Source organism: Salmo trutta, chromosome 21, assembly GCF_901001165.1.
Source record: "Salmo trutta chromosome 21, fSalTru1.1, whole genome shotgun sequence".
In the NCBI taxonomy this organism is placed as follows: Eukaryota; Metazoa; Chordata; class Actinopteri; order Salmoniformes; family Salmonidae; genus Salmo; species Salmo trutta.
The window spans coordinates 27,070,089-27,086,411 of record NC_042977.1 but is presented as its reverse complement, the minus strand read 5'-3'; the positions used below and the strand labels follow the sequence as shown (position 1 = coordinate 27,086,411).

The 16,323-nt window shown below is 43.1% G+C and overlaps 1 protein-coding gene across 1 annotated transcript in view; it reads left to right on the top strand.

The window, feature by feature from the left end:
* The window catches only part of LOC115157085 (TGF-beta receptor type-1), a 39,080-nt gene that overhangs the window by 14,681 nt on the left and 8,076 nt on the right, over nucleotides 1–16,323 (top strand). Inside the window, exons 2-6 of the mRNA XM_029704996.1 lie at nucleotides 7,601–7,855; nucleotides 9,263–9,499; nucleotides 12,655–12,885; nucleotides 13,260–13,427; nucleotides 13,648–13,804. Coding sequence (XP_029560856.1) covers nucleotides 7,601–7,855; nucleotides 9,263–9,499; nucleotides 12,655–12,885; nucleotides 13,260–13,427; nucleotides 13,648–13,804 — 1,048 coding nt within the window. The remainder of the gene's footprint in view (nucleotides 1–7,600; nucleotides 7,856–9,262; nucleotides 9,500–12,654; nucleotides 12,886–13,259; nucleotides 13,428–13,647; nucleotides 13,805–16,323) is intronic.

Below are 16,323 nucleotides of genomic sequence, written 5' to 3'. Positions count from 1 at the left end.
ATAGTACCCAGTTTATTGCAAAATGTGATTTCCCAGTAAAGTTATTTTGAGATCTGGCCATTCGGTAGCAATTACGAGATGATAATATATTATTCTTTGAATGACAATATTATAATTTACCAATGTTTTCGAATAGTAATTCCGTGATTTGTAATGCTGGATTCACTGGGAGCATTCGAGCCGAAAAAAATTCTGAATTTCACCGCGACTGTAAATGCTGTTTTTGGATATAAATATGAACTTGATGGAACTAAAAATGCATGTATTGTATAACATAATGTCCTATGAGTGTCATCTGATGCAGATTGTCAAAGGTAAGTGCATAATTCTAGCTAGTTTTCTGTCTGTTGATGCCCTTCTTTGAATTGGCTAAACTTTACACACAGCTATTGTCAATGTACTCTCCTAACATAACCTAACTTTATGCATTCTCCGTAAAGCCTCTGAAAATCGGACAGCGTGGTTAGATTTAGGAGATATATCTTTCAAATGGAGGAAAATAGTTGATTATTTGATTATTTGAAATGATTACTCTTGCAGTTTTGAATTCCCCGCCATGGTCACATGACAATGAATCCCAATACCGGGATAAGATCGGGATAAGATCCTCAACAGGTTTTAACTAGTGACGACCCTACACTTGGCCACCTTGCCATGGAGCCAATTAAAATAGGGTGCAAACTGTTTTGGCACCTCTCCTTTATTACATCAAATGATCATAATTCATGATCCATGAAATTTCACTTTTTGTTTTTATTTAGTCTTTTTTTTTTTTTTATATAAATGGTAAAATTGCGTGATCTGACTGCATTTTAGAACGCCCCTCCCCCTGTCGCCCCAAGATGAATGGTTTTGACCGATAATGTTTTAGGCAAATTCCTTTTGCAGAGTTGGCTCATTCCATTGATCTTAAGGAAAAATCTCCACCCATCCGGGTCACCGGTCCATGCAAATCGAACTTGCCCATTATTTCAATACCTGCTCCAAACCGTTCAGTGGTTATACTATCCATATTACCGGAGCTTATGTTATTTTTATTTCTATGGCAGATTTGCGGCTGCAAGTGTCTTACATCGGTTAAAATATTACATTCTTGTTAATCTAACTGCACTCTCCGATTTACAGTAGACTTTACAGCAAAAGCATGCCATGCGATTGTTTGAGGACAGTGCCCCATATCAAAATATTTTTCCACCGGCACAGGTTTCATAAATTCACAAATAGCAATTAGATATTCACTTACTTTTGGAAAATCTTCCTCTGATTTGTCATCCAAAGGGTCCCAACTATAACATGTAGTGTCATATTGTTAGATAAAATCCTTCTTTATATCCCAAAAAGTCTGTTTAGTTGGCGCAATCGATTTGAGTAATCCACTGCCAAGATTGGAATCTGAATCTTCCCCTAAACTTTGTTTCAACAAGTCAAAATACGTTTCTATTAAATCCTCAGATACTCTAAAATGTAATTAAACAATATTTTATACGGAAAGAAGTATGTTCAATAGGAAAAGGATATTAGCTGGTGCGTGTCCTCTTCCTCACGCGCGCATACACAAATTTCCAAGTCTGTGTCCCTGTACTAAAACTCAATATTCTTCCTCGTTTTGGAAGAAAGAAGCCTGAAACCTTGAACATTGAGTACTGACACCCAGTGGAAGCCATAGGAATTGCGTGCTGAGAGCTAGATTTCAGAATGCCCCTATACTTTCCATTGTAAGAGCATGGGCTCTCTCTCAAAAAAAATTCAGGTTGGTTTTTCTTTGGATTTTCTCCTACCATATCTATTGTGTTATAGTCTCCTACATTATTTTAATATTTCTACAAACTTTGAAAGTGTCTTCTTTCCCATGGTACCAATTATATGCATATCCTGGCTTCAGGGCCTGAGCAACAGGCAGTTTACTTTGGGTACATCAGTCAGGCGGAAATTGAGAAAAAAGGACCCTAGCCCTAACAAGATTTATATAATTATTTTTAACTGAAGTGGTGCTCCCATAACTTTTATTAGCTGGCTAAGTTTAGCATGCTAGCTAGGTACATTGACAGCTGTCAGTCAGTGCCCTACCTGTTATTTCTCTGCCACACATGGAAATCACCACAACATTCCCACCCCTTCAGTAAATAGGCCATAGTAGCGTAGTAATTACAATTTAGAAAATGAACACTGGAGTGATAGATGTGAAGATGATGATGATGTGCAATTAGAAATACTGGTGTGCAAAAGAGCATAAAAGTAAATAAAAACAATATGGGGATGAGGTAGGTAGATTGGATGGGCTATTTACAGATGGACTATGTACAGCTGCAGCGATCGATTAGCTGCTCAGATAGCTGATGTTTAAAGTTAGTGAGGGAAATATAAGTCTCCAGCTTCAGCGATTTTTGCAATTCGATCCAGTCATTGGCAGCAGAGAACTGGAAAGAAAGGCGGCCAAAGGAGGTATGGGCTTTGGGGATGACCAGTGAGATATACCTGCTGAAGCGCATGCTACGGGTGGATGTTGTTATCGTGACCAGTGAACTAAGGCGGAGCTTTACCTAGCATAGACTTGTAGATGACCTGGAGCCAGTGGGTCTGGCGACGAATATGTAGCGAGGGCCAGCTGACTAGAGCATACAGGTCGCAGTGGTGGGTGGTATAAGGCGCTTTGGTAACAAAACGGATGGCACTGTGATAGACTGCATCCAATTTGCTGTGTAGTGTATTGGAAGCTATTTTGTAGATGACATCGCCGAAGTCAAGGACCGGTAGGATAATCAGTTTTACTAGGGTAAGTTTGGCGGCGTGAGTGAAGGAGGCTTTGTTGTGAAATAGAAAGCCGATTCTGATGGTGGTGGTAGTGTGATGGTATGGGGATGCTTTGCTGCCTCAGGACCTGGATGACTTGCCTTAATAAAAGGAACCATGAATTCTGCTCTGTATCAGAGAATTCTACAGGAGAATGTCAGGCTGTCCGTCTGTGAGCTGAACCTGAAGCACAGCTGGGTCATGCAGCAAGACAATGATCCACAACACACAATCAAGTCTACATGAAATTGGCTAAAAAGCAACAAATTTGAATTTTTGGAATGGCCTAGTCAAAGTCCTGACCTAATTCCAATTGAGATGTTGTGGCAGTTCATGCTTGAAAACCCACAAATGTCGCTGAGTTAAAGCAGTTCTGCATGCAAGAGTGGGCCAAAATTCCTCCATAGTCATTGCAGCTCCCGAGTGGCGCAGCAGTCTAAGTCACTGCATCTGAGTGCTAGAGGCGTCACTACAGACCCTAGTTTGATTCCAGGCTGTATCACAACCGGCCGTGATTGGGAGTCCCATAGGGCGGTGCGTAATTGGCCCAGCATCGTTAGGGTTTGGCCGGGGTAGGCCGTCATTGTAAATAAGAATTAGTTCTTAACTGGCTTGCCTAATTCAGTAAAGGTTAAATTAAAAAAAATCAAATGTGGCACAACCAGTTATTGAGTGTAAGGGGGCAATTGCTTTTTCACACAGGGGAATTGGGTGTTGCTTAACTTTTGTTAATTTAATAAATAAAATGGGCTATTTGTAAACTCAAGTTCCCTTTATCTAATATTAGGTTTTGGTTGAAGATCTGATTCAGTATCAAAAATATGAAAAAATTGAGAAAATCAGAAAGGGGGCAAATACTTTTTCACAGCACTGTACATAGGACATCAGTCTCTAAGGTGCAAGGTAGAGTATCGGGTGGTAGCTGGCTAGTGTCCTTGGTGTGACCATTGGCCACTGTTTAGGGCCCCTGAAGTGTTCTCTTGGACCTCAGCGAGGCCATTGACTATTAAGAGCTGCTGCAGCAACGGGGCCCTTGGCTCTACAGGCCCTACCTCACCCCTCAGCTGGTGGAGACATCTCACATACCTTCACTCCCACTCTCTACCGCTCCCCACTCCATCATTTCCTCTGGCTGTGTGCTTAGACCCAGGCATTTCCATCTGCCTGTCTGTGCTCCAACCTGAAGTGGAGCACAGAAGTGGCAGAGCGATTTCTGCACACATATACACACACTTTTTCTGTATAAAATGGGATGTAACTAAAAAATGTGCAGATATTCCAACCTGGGACTTTGATATGACTGTGGAGGTATATTAAGATAAACAAAATATGTCAAATCAAAAGTTTTTTCAATATTAATGTTTCTATTTTTCTATATTCATAAATTTAATGGTAAGTATTTTGTTTTATTGATATCAAATGGAGCAAGCCGTAAAGCTTCATATGACACATTTTCGCTTTTTAGCACCTACAGATGAAGCATTATGGAGTCTTACAGTTTCACAGTCTTACATGGAGTCTTCAGTGTCATAAATATGCCAACTTTGAATTATTTCTATATCATGATTTTAGGTATGTCAACAATTCTTCCTCCAAAGGACCATTCTATGGATCCAATTTTGTGGAAAAAAAATGTCCTGGTATTGTATGGAATTACTCTTTAGTGAGTGACCCTGGTATAAAAGCAGGCAGTGGATGAATTGAGTTGTCATTTTTTGAGGAATCCTGCTGGTACTAGGTTTTGCTCATTGTGTGTTTTGGAGTTAAAGTATTTTTAGTGCTGCTGTAGCTGGGCTGTAGTGATTATCCTGTTCCAGTGGGGCTGTCAATCATCCTCACTCACTCTGTCTGCCAAGCCCACTGTCTGACTGTTACATATGTGAATCTCCAATACCAGCTACCTTTTGGGAAACGGTAGGAAAGATGGGCTACTTTGAAGCTAGAAAGCAGCTACGTAAAGATATTTTGATGCTAGTCACCTTTTTCAGATCTTTTGGTGCTTTTCAACTGCTTGCTTTGAAGTGTAACTCGTTTTGATCAGTGCTGACATCAGGGGTGTCAAAACATCAGCGGTGCCTTTCCATCTATTGATTGGCCAGCCAGGTTTAAGCTCCTGTCACTTCTGATAGAGAATTGATTGGCCAGATACAGATAGAGGACAAACCGTGGGAGAGAATAAGGAGTTTTTGACTGATTTTGTCTAATAACCCCTAGAGATTGGGTAAGTAAGGTGGTTGTGGGGGAGTGAAAGAACCAAGGCAAGGAAGGAAGAGTGCAGAGTGGAAGGAAGGAGTCAGGAAGGGAGGAGAAACTGGCTGGTGATTACAGTAAATTATGGTATGTGGAGAGGCCAGGCCATCCACAAATCAATTAGGCAAGCACTCTAGGCAGCTATACTTTGAGCGACTCGGAGTACCTGCCACCTCGTATCTGTCTCCTGGGTGCCTGCCTGTTCCAGTGGACTGGTTTATCCCAAATAGTCCACTACTTTTGATCAGGGCCCGTATGAGGGAATATCGTGCCATTTTAGGATGAAGTGGGACTCAGCGAGCCATGCAGGGTTCATCCTCATTCCTCACACCGCCCTGGATGTGTGATGATGATCACACCAATTTAGAGGCTACATGTCATGTGTAGGACATGCATGCAGGCCAAATCAAGCAGAGTTGGCTGTGCTGGATCAATTATGTTGTATGGTCTAGGCCTGTGTTTCAATTAGATCTTGAAGGCTATGCGTGATCCTCAGAAAGCTCCTTTGTTAAATAGTTGAAGGTCTAGTACAGAACCCAATATTTATTGAAACCCCACTCCCCTGCGAATCTCTTTCATATAATGGCACAATGTTAAGCGTTTGATAAATGGATCGAAAAAGCAATTTTGAAGAAAAAAAACAACTTATCCTAACTTTTCTCTTTTGAGCTTGGCGATTTAGGTCGATATTTCTGTTTTTATGTTTTCATCAGTCTCTGCCAAGCAGATGGAGAGAGCGGTAGATAGATGGATGCTTCAGTCAGTGCTACAGGATAAATGATCAGACTGCCACTCTGCCCCTGCCAATTTTCTCTCACAAAACAACTCTCCTCTCCTGACTCTCTCTGCAGTACTGCTGCCATTACATCTCCCTCTCAAGTCCCTACCCCAGATTCTCTCTCTAGGAATGCAGCAGAGTTCATTTACGGATAGTGTTCCTTTAATGGCCGCCTTCTCTCTCCCGCCCTGGGCTCGTTTCAAGTCAGAGGTCTAGAGGGCCGTCTAGACGGCCTGCTGTCCCACACTGCTTTAATTGTAGCCTGTGGTTTGGTGAGAGGCCGTTTTAGGTTGGACCTCCAGTGTGTGTGTGTGTGTGTGTGTGTGTGTCTCTGTATTTTGTGAGTGCCTTTGCGGTGTGTGTAGTGTGTCTAGCCTACACAGTACATTTGCAAGTGTCAATCTTGGTTTTGAGATCCAGTAAGTGTTGTGAGTGTTTCTGAGGGATTCTAGTGGGGTTAACACCAGTGAAATTGACACGTTATTTGAATCCCAGTGGAATCACCTCTGCGTGGTGGTGTTACTCGACTGTTGAGTTCATTTCCGTTAACTCTTTGACTATATATATTATACATTTGATAAGACCTTTAATTTTAGCCAGCATATTGTGACTTGCAGGTCTGATGTGGCCCATTCAAACACATTCACTTTGAGCAGAATTTATTGAATGCAACCACCACCATGTCTCTGTCACTAACAAACACAGGGGTGGGTATTGCTCACATTTATTAAAAAGGCATGCTGGGAAATATGCAAATAAGCCCCCCCCCAAAAAAGAAACTGTAACATTAAACGTGTTATTGCCTGACACTGAGAAAGTGTACCAGCATCAACTTTAATAGCCATGGTGTTAGGGACCGATGCTATAGTAGGGTTGTTAGTTTGTCAACACTTTGTAAAGTGTTAGTTTAACACTATTTTGGTGGTTCACATATAATTTCTAAGAAAGTGTTGCATTTTAACACTGTGGGTGTTAAGATTCAGATCTCAAATGTTCTAATATGTAAGATCACAGGAGCTGAGTCACTTGCTGCAGGCTGGGTGTAGTGCTAGGCCCACTACATCTGGCTTGTGTTGGCTGCAGCACTGCATGATGGCACGTTTGTGCACACGCACACATATACACACCCCACAGCCATCCCTGTGTAACCTGAGCTATGGGGCAAAAGGCTGAGCAATAACAACTCTCTAGTCTGGATTCTCCTGTTGCTGTGAAGACTTTAGCAAGTTTTTCCTTCTACTTAAGGGTCACACACAGCGCACAGAATTTGGATCGAGCCTTCATCTGCCGATCGTTCAGTGTTTTAGTGACAACCCGCTGTAGATGTCTGACTGATGCCATTTTTTGCCTGATTCAACATATAAAAAAAACTCGGCTCACAAATTATGTTCAGAAGACTGAGGTGCTAATTCCTCTCGGCCAGAAACCGCTATTGGTGTGTCTGAGCCCTTACTGTGTGTTCTATGGTGTCTTCAGTTGTAACCCAGTATCAATCACATTGTGTACTTACAAACCACATCTGCTCTTATCACATTTATCCTGCAATTACTGCTCTGAAAAAACATCCCTACCTGTTGTGCACTAAGAGTGACAATTTTCATATTACAGAGCTGGTGTATATTCCAGACATATTGAAAAATGTTACGGTGTTGACTTGGCTATGCTTTTCTTTTTTTTTACCAGATGTACCTTTTATCAGAACAAGCACTTCTTTCTTTTGACCAGATTCTGTTTCTATATTCTGTATATTCACTAAAACCCATCCCCTTTCTCCTCTCTCAGCGTTGCAGTGCGACTGCCAGTGGTGTAGTAACAGTACCTGCTACACGGATGGCCTGTGCTTTGTGTCCTTTGTCAAGTCGGGCAGTAAGATGGTGGCACAGGGGAGCAGGTGTTTACTGGAGGCAGACCTCATCCCTAAAGACAGGCCATTCTTCTGCGCCCCTTCCAAGAAGGAGAACACCGGTGTTGTCCCTGTCTGCTGCAACAGAGACATGTGTAACAAAGACCTCAACCCAGAAGACTACTCGGAGACATGTAAGTGTCTGATATGTCTCGGGTCTCTATCATCTTTCACACACTCGCATGCCATGTCCTAATTTGGCTACTAGCTCATAGGCAACTACCTAATGTGCAGTGTATCTGTGTTGATCTGAAAGGAGGAAGTCATAATATGAAAATGTTGCCCATCATATTACCATATACTTTCCTAATCATTTCAGATGTACAAAAAATGTTTTGGGGTTAGGTGCTAGGAATATATTGGGTGACTCAATCGAAACAGTGAAGCAGAGAACTGATGGCGAGACAATATATTTCTAAAGCATGTTTGATCCTCCATTCACTATTCTACAATAGAATAAGGGTACGTCTCCTGCACAAAGCATTCCCTGTACTTTTTTGGACCATGGACCTTGAAAATATGTCACAGAATTGTCTGTGTTACTGTGTGTGCACGCTCTGCATACGTACAATTGAATCTTTCCGCCATTCTGCTCTTTCAGTTTCTGTCGCCTGCTTTGTGAAATATGAACCCATACGTACAGGCCACAGGCCCAAGTCATTTTTCAGCTCTGATTTATTGGATGTTAGGTCATTTTTATAAGAACAGGAGGTGATTGTTAGTGATATTATTCTCCCAGCAACAACCCATGTTTCTTCATGAGTTATTTGCTTTCTCACCGCAAGGCTCTACCTGTTTCTTTTTATTGCACTCTCACTCATGCAGGAGAGTCACAATGCCAGTTTTTAAGCCCGGTATCCTGGACACGGACGCACATTCCGTTCAGCAAGCTTTTTAGTTTAAGACCGTCTTAATCTGTGTTCATCAAACTGGCACTATATGTCACTGAATATTGTTGAATATATCTGAAGCAATGTCTCTGCTTGGACACGCTGTCGGGTTCTGCTCTTGTGGTCAGAAAGAAGCACCTCACTGCTCCCATTCTTGATCATGGGTCTGAAACTGCCTCCATGCTGTGCTTCTCAGTATGATAGTCAGCAGATTTCCTCTCACCATACTGTCATTCAGTAATAGCAGGGCCGTTCGTAAGCCTTCCTCTGTGTGCAGCTGTGACTATTGGGAACATTTGACAGCCTGTAGTCGCCAGGCGGCAGTTGGATGATTGAAAAGCTCCAGAAGCAACTTTTGATGCTTCATAATGAAATCCCACGACAGCTCTTATTCTGAGAGCTGAAAGTGTCTGACTTAAAGTTCCATTAATATTTGATCACCCTCACGTCTCAGATCAGACTCCTCTGATTCTCAGCAAGTCAATTAGAGAAAGTCTAGCCAGTATCAGGAAATGCATTTGAATTTATACCGGGCCGTTGCAATGTTTTCAAAGGAACTCTATCAGTTCCTGCTTTTTTTAAATCACTGTCCCATGCATGCATGTGTGTTAGTATGGCACAACACTAACCCCTGTCTCGTCCCCCCTCCAGTCCCCACAGCCCGTACCCCTCCACTGAGCCCAGTGACCCTGGCGGCCGTCATCGCTGGGCCGGTGTGTGTGCTATGTTTCGTGCTGCTGCTGGTGTTCTATGTGTGCCACAGCCGCTCTGTCGTCCACCACCGCGTGCCCAACGAGGAAGACCCTGCCATGGACCACCCCTTCCTGGCCGACGGCCACACCCTCAAAAACCTCATCTACGACATGACCACCTCAGGCTCCGGATCAGGTGGATTTTGTAGTTCTATGTACTACTGTACATTCATCACACCCTTTGGGAGATACGTTTTAAACAGATTGAGTTTAATGGAGGAGGTGTTGCATGCTCTGCTATGGTACCGATAAAGCTTTGTACAAGATGTCCGGTTTTATCTTCGTAAATATGTTCCTAAAGTTAACATCCCTACCAATACAGTTTTCGCACCTCGGGGTGCTAGAATCTCCCTTAGGATAGATTTACGTATTCCATCTATTTTAAGTTGGGATGCTATATCAGCCCAATGCACAAAGTCTGGCTGTAGGCACTTTCAAATGACATTTACTGACAGGGTTATGTAAGTTCTGAAAATGCCTAGAAGTTGTTTCTATAGAGCTGCAATACTGACCTTGGGAATGCTTACAGTTTCTCATACTAAATGGGTTGTATTAAAGAAGTTCTTCAATACTGTGGTTTTCTATGAAGCGATCCGCAAGATGTAAATGAGAGCCAATAAGCTGCTGGAGATGTTCTTGGCTATGAATGTTTCAGCGAATGATTAAGAGACCTGAGTGTTTCATCAGTAATACATCCGTTTAGCAGCCGGTGAGACTGTGACATACAGCTACCAGTCAAGGACCATCATTCAATCATGAAATCAGAATCGTATTAATCTAATTCAGTCAGAAAATTAGAATTGTGGCCATCATTCCATAATGGCTTTAACATGAACTGTCCATAGAACTGGAGATGAAAAGTTATTCAGCTACTTGATATCAGCCTTCTATTGATAGCAAGGTCGTGACAGTATTTGTTTTTCTCTGCCCTGGCACCAACTTAATGGTTATTCTCCCTGCTCATTGAGTTTAATGTCCAGGTTTAAGAGAAGGTAAAATAATGTAGGCCACTCGTGCAGCTGGAACGTGGGCAGAAGCACGCTCTAGAACAGGGTTTCCCAAACACCTCTCATGTCTCCACCAGGTGCACGTTTTTTTGCGTTAGCAATACACTGCTGATTCAATAATCAAAGCTTGATGACGAGTTGGTTATTTAAATCATCCGTGTAGTACTAGGGTAAAAAAACAAACTGTCCTGCCCCCCCTCCAACTTTGGCTTCAAAGCAGAGTTGAGTTTGAGGGCTCTAGACTGTTTTATGTACAGTGGGGGGAAAAGTATTTGATCACCTGCTGATTTTGTACGTTTGCCCACTGATAAAGAAAGGATCAATCTATCATTTTAATGGTAGGTTTATTTGAACAGTGAGAGACAGAATAACAACAAAAATATCCAGAAAAACGCATGTCAAAAATGTTATAAATTGATTTGCATTTTAATGAGGGAAATAAGTATTTGACCCCCTCTCAATCAGAAAGATTTCTGGCTCCCAGGTGTCTTTTATACAGGTAACGAGCTGAGATTAGGAGCACACTCTTAAAGGGAGTGCTCCTAACCGCAGCTTGTTACCTGTAAAAAAGACATGTCCACAGAAGCAATCAATCAATCAGATTCCAAACTCTCCACCATGGCCAAGACCAAAGAGCTCTCCAAGGATGTCAGGGACAAGATTGTAGACCTACACAAAGCTGGAATGGGCTACAAGACCATCGCCAAGCAGCTTGGTGAGAAGGTGACAACATTTGGTGCGATTATTCGCAAATGGAAGAAACACAAAAGAACTGTCAATATCCCTCGGCCTGGGGCTCCATGCAAGAACTCACCTCGTGGGGTTGCAATGATCATGAGAAAGGTGAGGAATCAGCCCAGAACTACACAGGAGGATCTTGTCAATGATCTCAAGGCAGCTGGGACCATAGTCACCAAGAAAACAATTGGTAACACATTCCGCCGTGAAGGACTGAAATCCTGCAGCGCCCGCAAGGTCCCCCTGCTCAAGAATACATATACATCTGAAGTTTGCCAATGAAAATCTGAATGATTCAGAGGACAACTGGTGAAAGTGTTGTGGTTAGATGAGACCAAAATGAAGCTCTTTGGCATCAACTCAACTCGCCGTGTTTGGAGGAGGAGGAATGCTGCCTATGACCCCAAGAACACCATCTCCACCATCAAACATGGAGGTGGAAACATGCTTTGGGGGTGTTTTTCTGCTAAGGGGACAGGACAACTTCACCGCATCAAAGGGACGATGGACGGGGCCATGTACCGTCAAATCTTGGGTGAGAACATCCTTCCCTCAGCCAGGGCATTGAAAATGGGTCGTGGATGGGTATTCCAGCATGACAATGACCCAAAACACACGGCCAAGGCAACAAAGGAGTGGCTCAAAAATAAGCACATTTAAGGTCCTGGAGTGGCCTAGCCAGTCTCCAAACCTTAATCCCATAGAAAATCTGTGGAGGGAGCTGAAGGTTCGAGTTGCCAAACGTCAACCTCAACCTTAATGACTTGGAGAAGATCTGCAAAGAGGAGTGGGACAAAATCCCTCCTGAGATGTGTGCAAACCTGGTGGCCAACTACAAGAAACGTCTGACCTCTGTGATTGCCAACAAGGTTTTTGCCACCAAGTACTAAGTCATGTTTTGCAGAGGGGTCAAATACTTATTTCCCTCATTGAAATACAAATCATTTTATAACATTTTTGACATGTGTTTCTCTGGATTTGTTTGTTGTTATTCTGTCTCTCACTGTTCAAATAAACCTACCATTAAAATTATAGACTGATCATTTCTTTGTAAGTGGGCAAACGTACAAAATCAGCAGGGGATCAAATACTTTTTTCCCCCACTGTACATGTACGATATACCAGGTAAAACCAGACAGATGGAGGACCTCCAAGGTACAGAATGAGAGGATACTGTCAAAACTGACACTCTTCAGACAGTGTTTAATTTGTTCTATTTTCAGAAGATATTTTGTTTGACGTCTTTGAAACAGAGAGTAGCTGCAGGTCTGACTGTTGATGTCTTCCTACTGTACCTCTGTCTCCCTCCGTGTTCTTCTGGCCTTGTGCACACATTGGATTTGTCGACAGAAAGAGTCATTCCATTTTTGGATCCAATGGCCTGCTTTTAATCCGTGTCTTCAGTGTCTCTTCCACACTATCACAGTTGCAAGGTCCTCTCACCTTGCTGTATCAAACTGCTTTTAAACTTATCCTAAAAGGGCCTCATAATAACTGGGCTCCCTCTCCATACACCCCCCCCCCCCCCCCCCCCCCCCCCCCGCAGGTCTGCCCCTATTGGTGCAGAGGACCATAGCCAGGACCATCATCCTGCAGGAGAGCATCGGAAAGGGGAGGTTCGGGGAGGTGTGGCGGGGCCGCTGGCGAGGAGAGGAGGTGGCCGTTAAGATCTTCTCATCCCGGGAGGAGCGCTCGTGGTTCCGCGAGGCCGAAATCTACCAGACAGTCATGCTTCGCCACGAAAACATCCTGGGCTTCATTGCCGCTGACAACAAAGGTCCTACGGAATATTGGAACAGGGTAGTGTTCAGTAGGGAGAAACATTTTTGAAACAGGGAGGTACTTGTCCAATAAGAGCCTAGATTTTCATTTTCTGTAGGAAAATGTTTTGATAGTGTGCCCTACTGAACATGACTCTGTATTGATCCTATTTTCTATGACCTATGATGCTCTTAATTTGACATGCAGTTGGAACTGTGTATTTGGGACCAAGATAGTAGAGTCAGGATACTAGCAGGCAGCGTTTCATTGAGTTTCTCTGATCTGTTGTAAATGCAGGCATTGTGTAAAGTGTAGCTCACCTAACTGCTCTCTCTCTCACTCACTCACTGTTCTCTCTCTCACTGTTCTCTCTCTCTCCTTTCCTCTCAGATAACGGCACGTGGACCCAATTGTGGCTGGTATCAGATTACCATGAGCACGGCTCCCTTTTTGACTACCTGAACAGGTACACGGTGACAGTGGAGGGCATGATCAAGCTGTCCCTGTCCACCTCCAGCGGCCTGGCTCACCTGCACATGGAGATTGTTGGCACGCAAGGTGAGGAGGACCAATCAAAATGTGGCTCTTAATGTACTTCGTATAGCATATGTATCCACATAACATGCACATAGTTATGAAATGTAGTGGTTTTACTCTGCACTCAGATATTCCTTTCTCTGCATCTCTTCCTTTTCCTCTTCTCTCTCTCCCTTTTCCTCCCCCGCTCGCTCTCGCTCTCTCTCCATTTACCCTCTTCCCCCTGTTCTCCTCCCCACAGGTAAACCTGCCATCGCCCACCGCGACCTGAAGTCTAAGAACATCCTGGTGAAGAAGAATGGTACTTGCTGCATCGCTGACCTGGGATTGGCTGTCCGCCATGACTCTGCCACTGACACCATCGACATCGCCCCCAATCACAGAGTTGGAACCAAGAGGTGACTGCCTGCACGGCCAGAGAAACAAGTGTCTGCGATACACACAGAGGGAGAAACACACATACACAGAAACGGATACACACACACACACACACACACACACACACACACACACACACACACACACACACACACACACACAGACAGAGAGAAACCTCACGTAATGCGACACCTACTTAAGATTAGGTAGACCTCAATTAGGTTACATTATTTTGCTCGGGTCCCTTACTCCACACGGCTGTGTATGCCCTCAATGGTGTGCTGTCAGTATTGAGTCTGTCTTGGGCTGAGGCTCAGGGAAAATGACATCTGAGTCATTGGACCGGTTGACATTGGATGCCTGAGTGATAGAGAGAGCGGAGGAGTGATGACGAGAGAGACTGCTGAGTGGATACAGCATTATCTCTGAAATCTTAAACCGCTCAGTGGAAGGAGCGTGTTGGCAAAGCATCGCTATCTGATCCGATTGGTCCATTACACTTCTCGGGTAACAGTGTAAAACATGGTTCAAACGATCATTTTGATATCATGAATGTTGAATTCTTGCATCCATAGCTCGGTCTATGAATTTGAGAGTGATTCAATTTCTCCAGCCCCATCCCTCAGCTGTTTACTGAACCAGGGGTGAGACGGATCCTTTGTTATTGTTTCTACTGTTGATTACCGCTTTAAGGTATTGCCTGCATTACTTTTATTTGCGTTAGTAATGCCATTTATCACTAATGTTTACAGTTTAAGTCGGAAGTTTACATACACTTAGGTTGGAGACATTAAAACTCGTTTTTCAACCACTCCACAAATTTATTGTTAACAAACTATAGTTTTGGCAAGTCATTTAGGACATCTACTTTGCATGACACAAGTCATTATTTCAACAATTGTTAAGACATATCATTCACTGTATCACAATTCCAGTGGGTCAGAAGTTTGTATACACTAAGTTGACCGTGCCTTTAAACAGCTTGGAAAATTCCAGAAAATGATGTTATGGCGTTAGAAGCTTCTGATAGGATAATTGACATCATTTGAGTCAATTGGAGGTGTACCTGTGGATGTATTTCAAGGCCTACCTTCAAACCCAGTGCCTCTTTGCGTGACATCATGGGAAAATCAAAAGAAATCAGCCAAGACCTCAGAAAAAAAATTGTAGACCTTCAAGTCTGTTTCATCCTTGGGAGCAATTTCCAAATGTCTGAAGGTACCATGTCCATCTGTACAAACAATAGTACGCAAGTATAAACAACATGGGACCACACAGCCATCATACCGCTCAGGAAGGACACGCGTTCTGTCTCCTAGAAATGAACATACTTTGGTGCGAAAAGTGAAAATCAATCCCAGAACAACAGCAAAGGACCTTGTGAAGATGCTGGAGGAAACAGGTAGAAAGTATCTATATCCACAGTAAAACGAGTCCTATATCGACATAACCTGAAAGGCCGTTTAGCAAGAAAGAAGCCACTGCTCCAAAACCGCCATAAAAAAAGCCAGACTACGGTTTGCAACTGCACATGGAGACAAAGATCATACTTTTTGGAGAAATGTCCTCTGGTCTGATGAAACAAAAATATAACTTTTTGGTCATAATGACCATTGTTATGTTAGGAGGAAAAAGGGGGAGGCTTGCAAGCCAAAGAACACCATCCCAACCGTGAAGCACGGGGGTGGCAGCATCATGTTTTGGGGGTGCTTTGCTGCAAGAGGGACTGGTGCACTTCACAAAATAGATGGCGTCAGGAGGAAGGAAAATGATGTGCATATATTGAAGCAACATCTCAAGACCTCAGTCAGGAAGTTAAAGCTCGGTCGCAAATGGGTCTTCCAAATGGACAATGACCCCAAGCATACTTCCAAAGTTGTGGCAAAATGGCTTAAGGACAACAAAGTCAAGGTCTTGGAGTGGTCATCACAAAGCCCTGACCTTAATCCCATAGAAAATTTGATGGCAGAACTGAAAAGGCTTGTGCGAGAAAGGAGGCCTACAAACCTGACTCAGTTACACCAGCTCTGTCAGGAGGAATGGGCCAAAATTCACCCAACTTATTGTGGGAAGCTTGTGGAAAGCTACCCAAAACATGTGAGCCAAGTTAAACAATTTAAAGGCAACGCTACCAAATACTAATTGAATTTATGTAAACTTCTGACCCACTGGGAATGTGATGAAATGAATAAAAGCTGAAATAAAGAATTCCCTCTACTATTATTCTGACATTTCACATTCTTAAAATAGTGGTGATCCTAACTGACCTAAAACAGGGAATTTTACTGGGATTAAATGTCAGGGATTGTGAAACTGAGTTTAAATGTATTTGGATAATGTGCATGTAAACTTCTGACTTCAACTGTAGGTGTCATAATTAAGAGGACAGTGTCCAGTGTCGTTCCCACAATGATATAAGGAATGGACAACAATGTGTAAAAGAGTAGACGAGGACGTAACCATTTTCACGTGTAAAACAATGTATCCGGCTAATGCTGTACAGCAGGATGGAAGGGGGTGTGAGGGGAAGTGTGGAAGG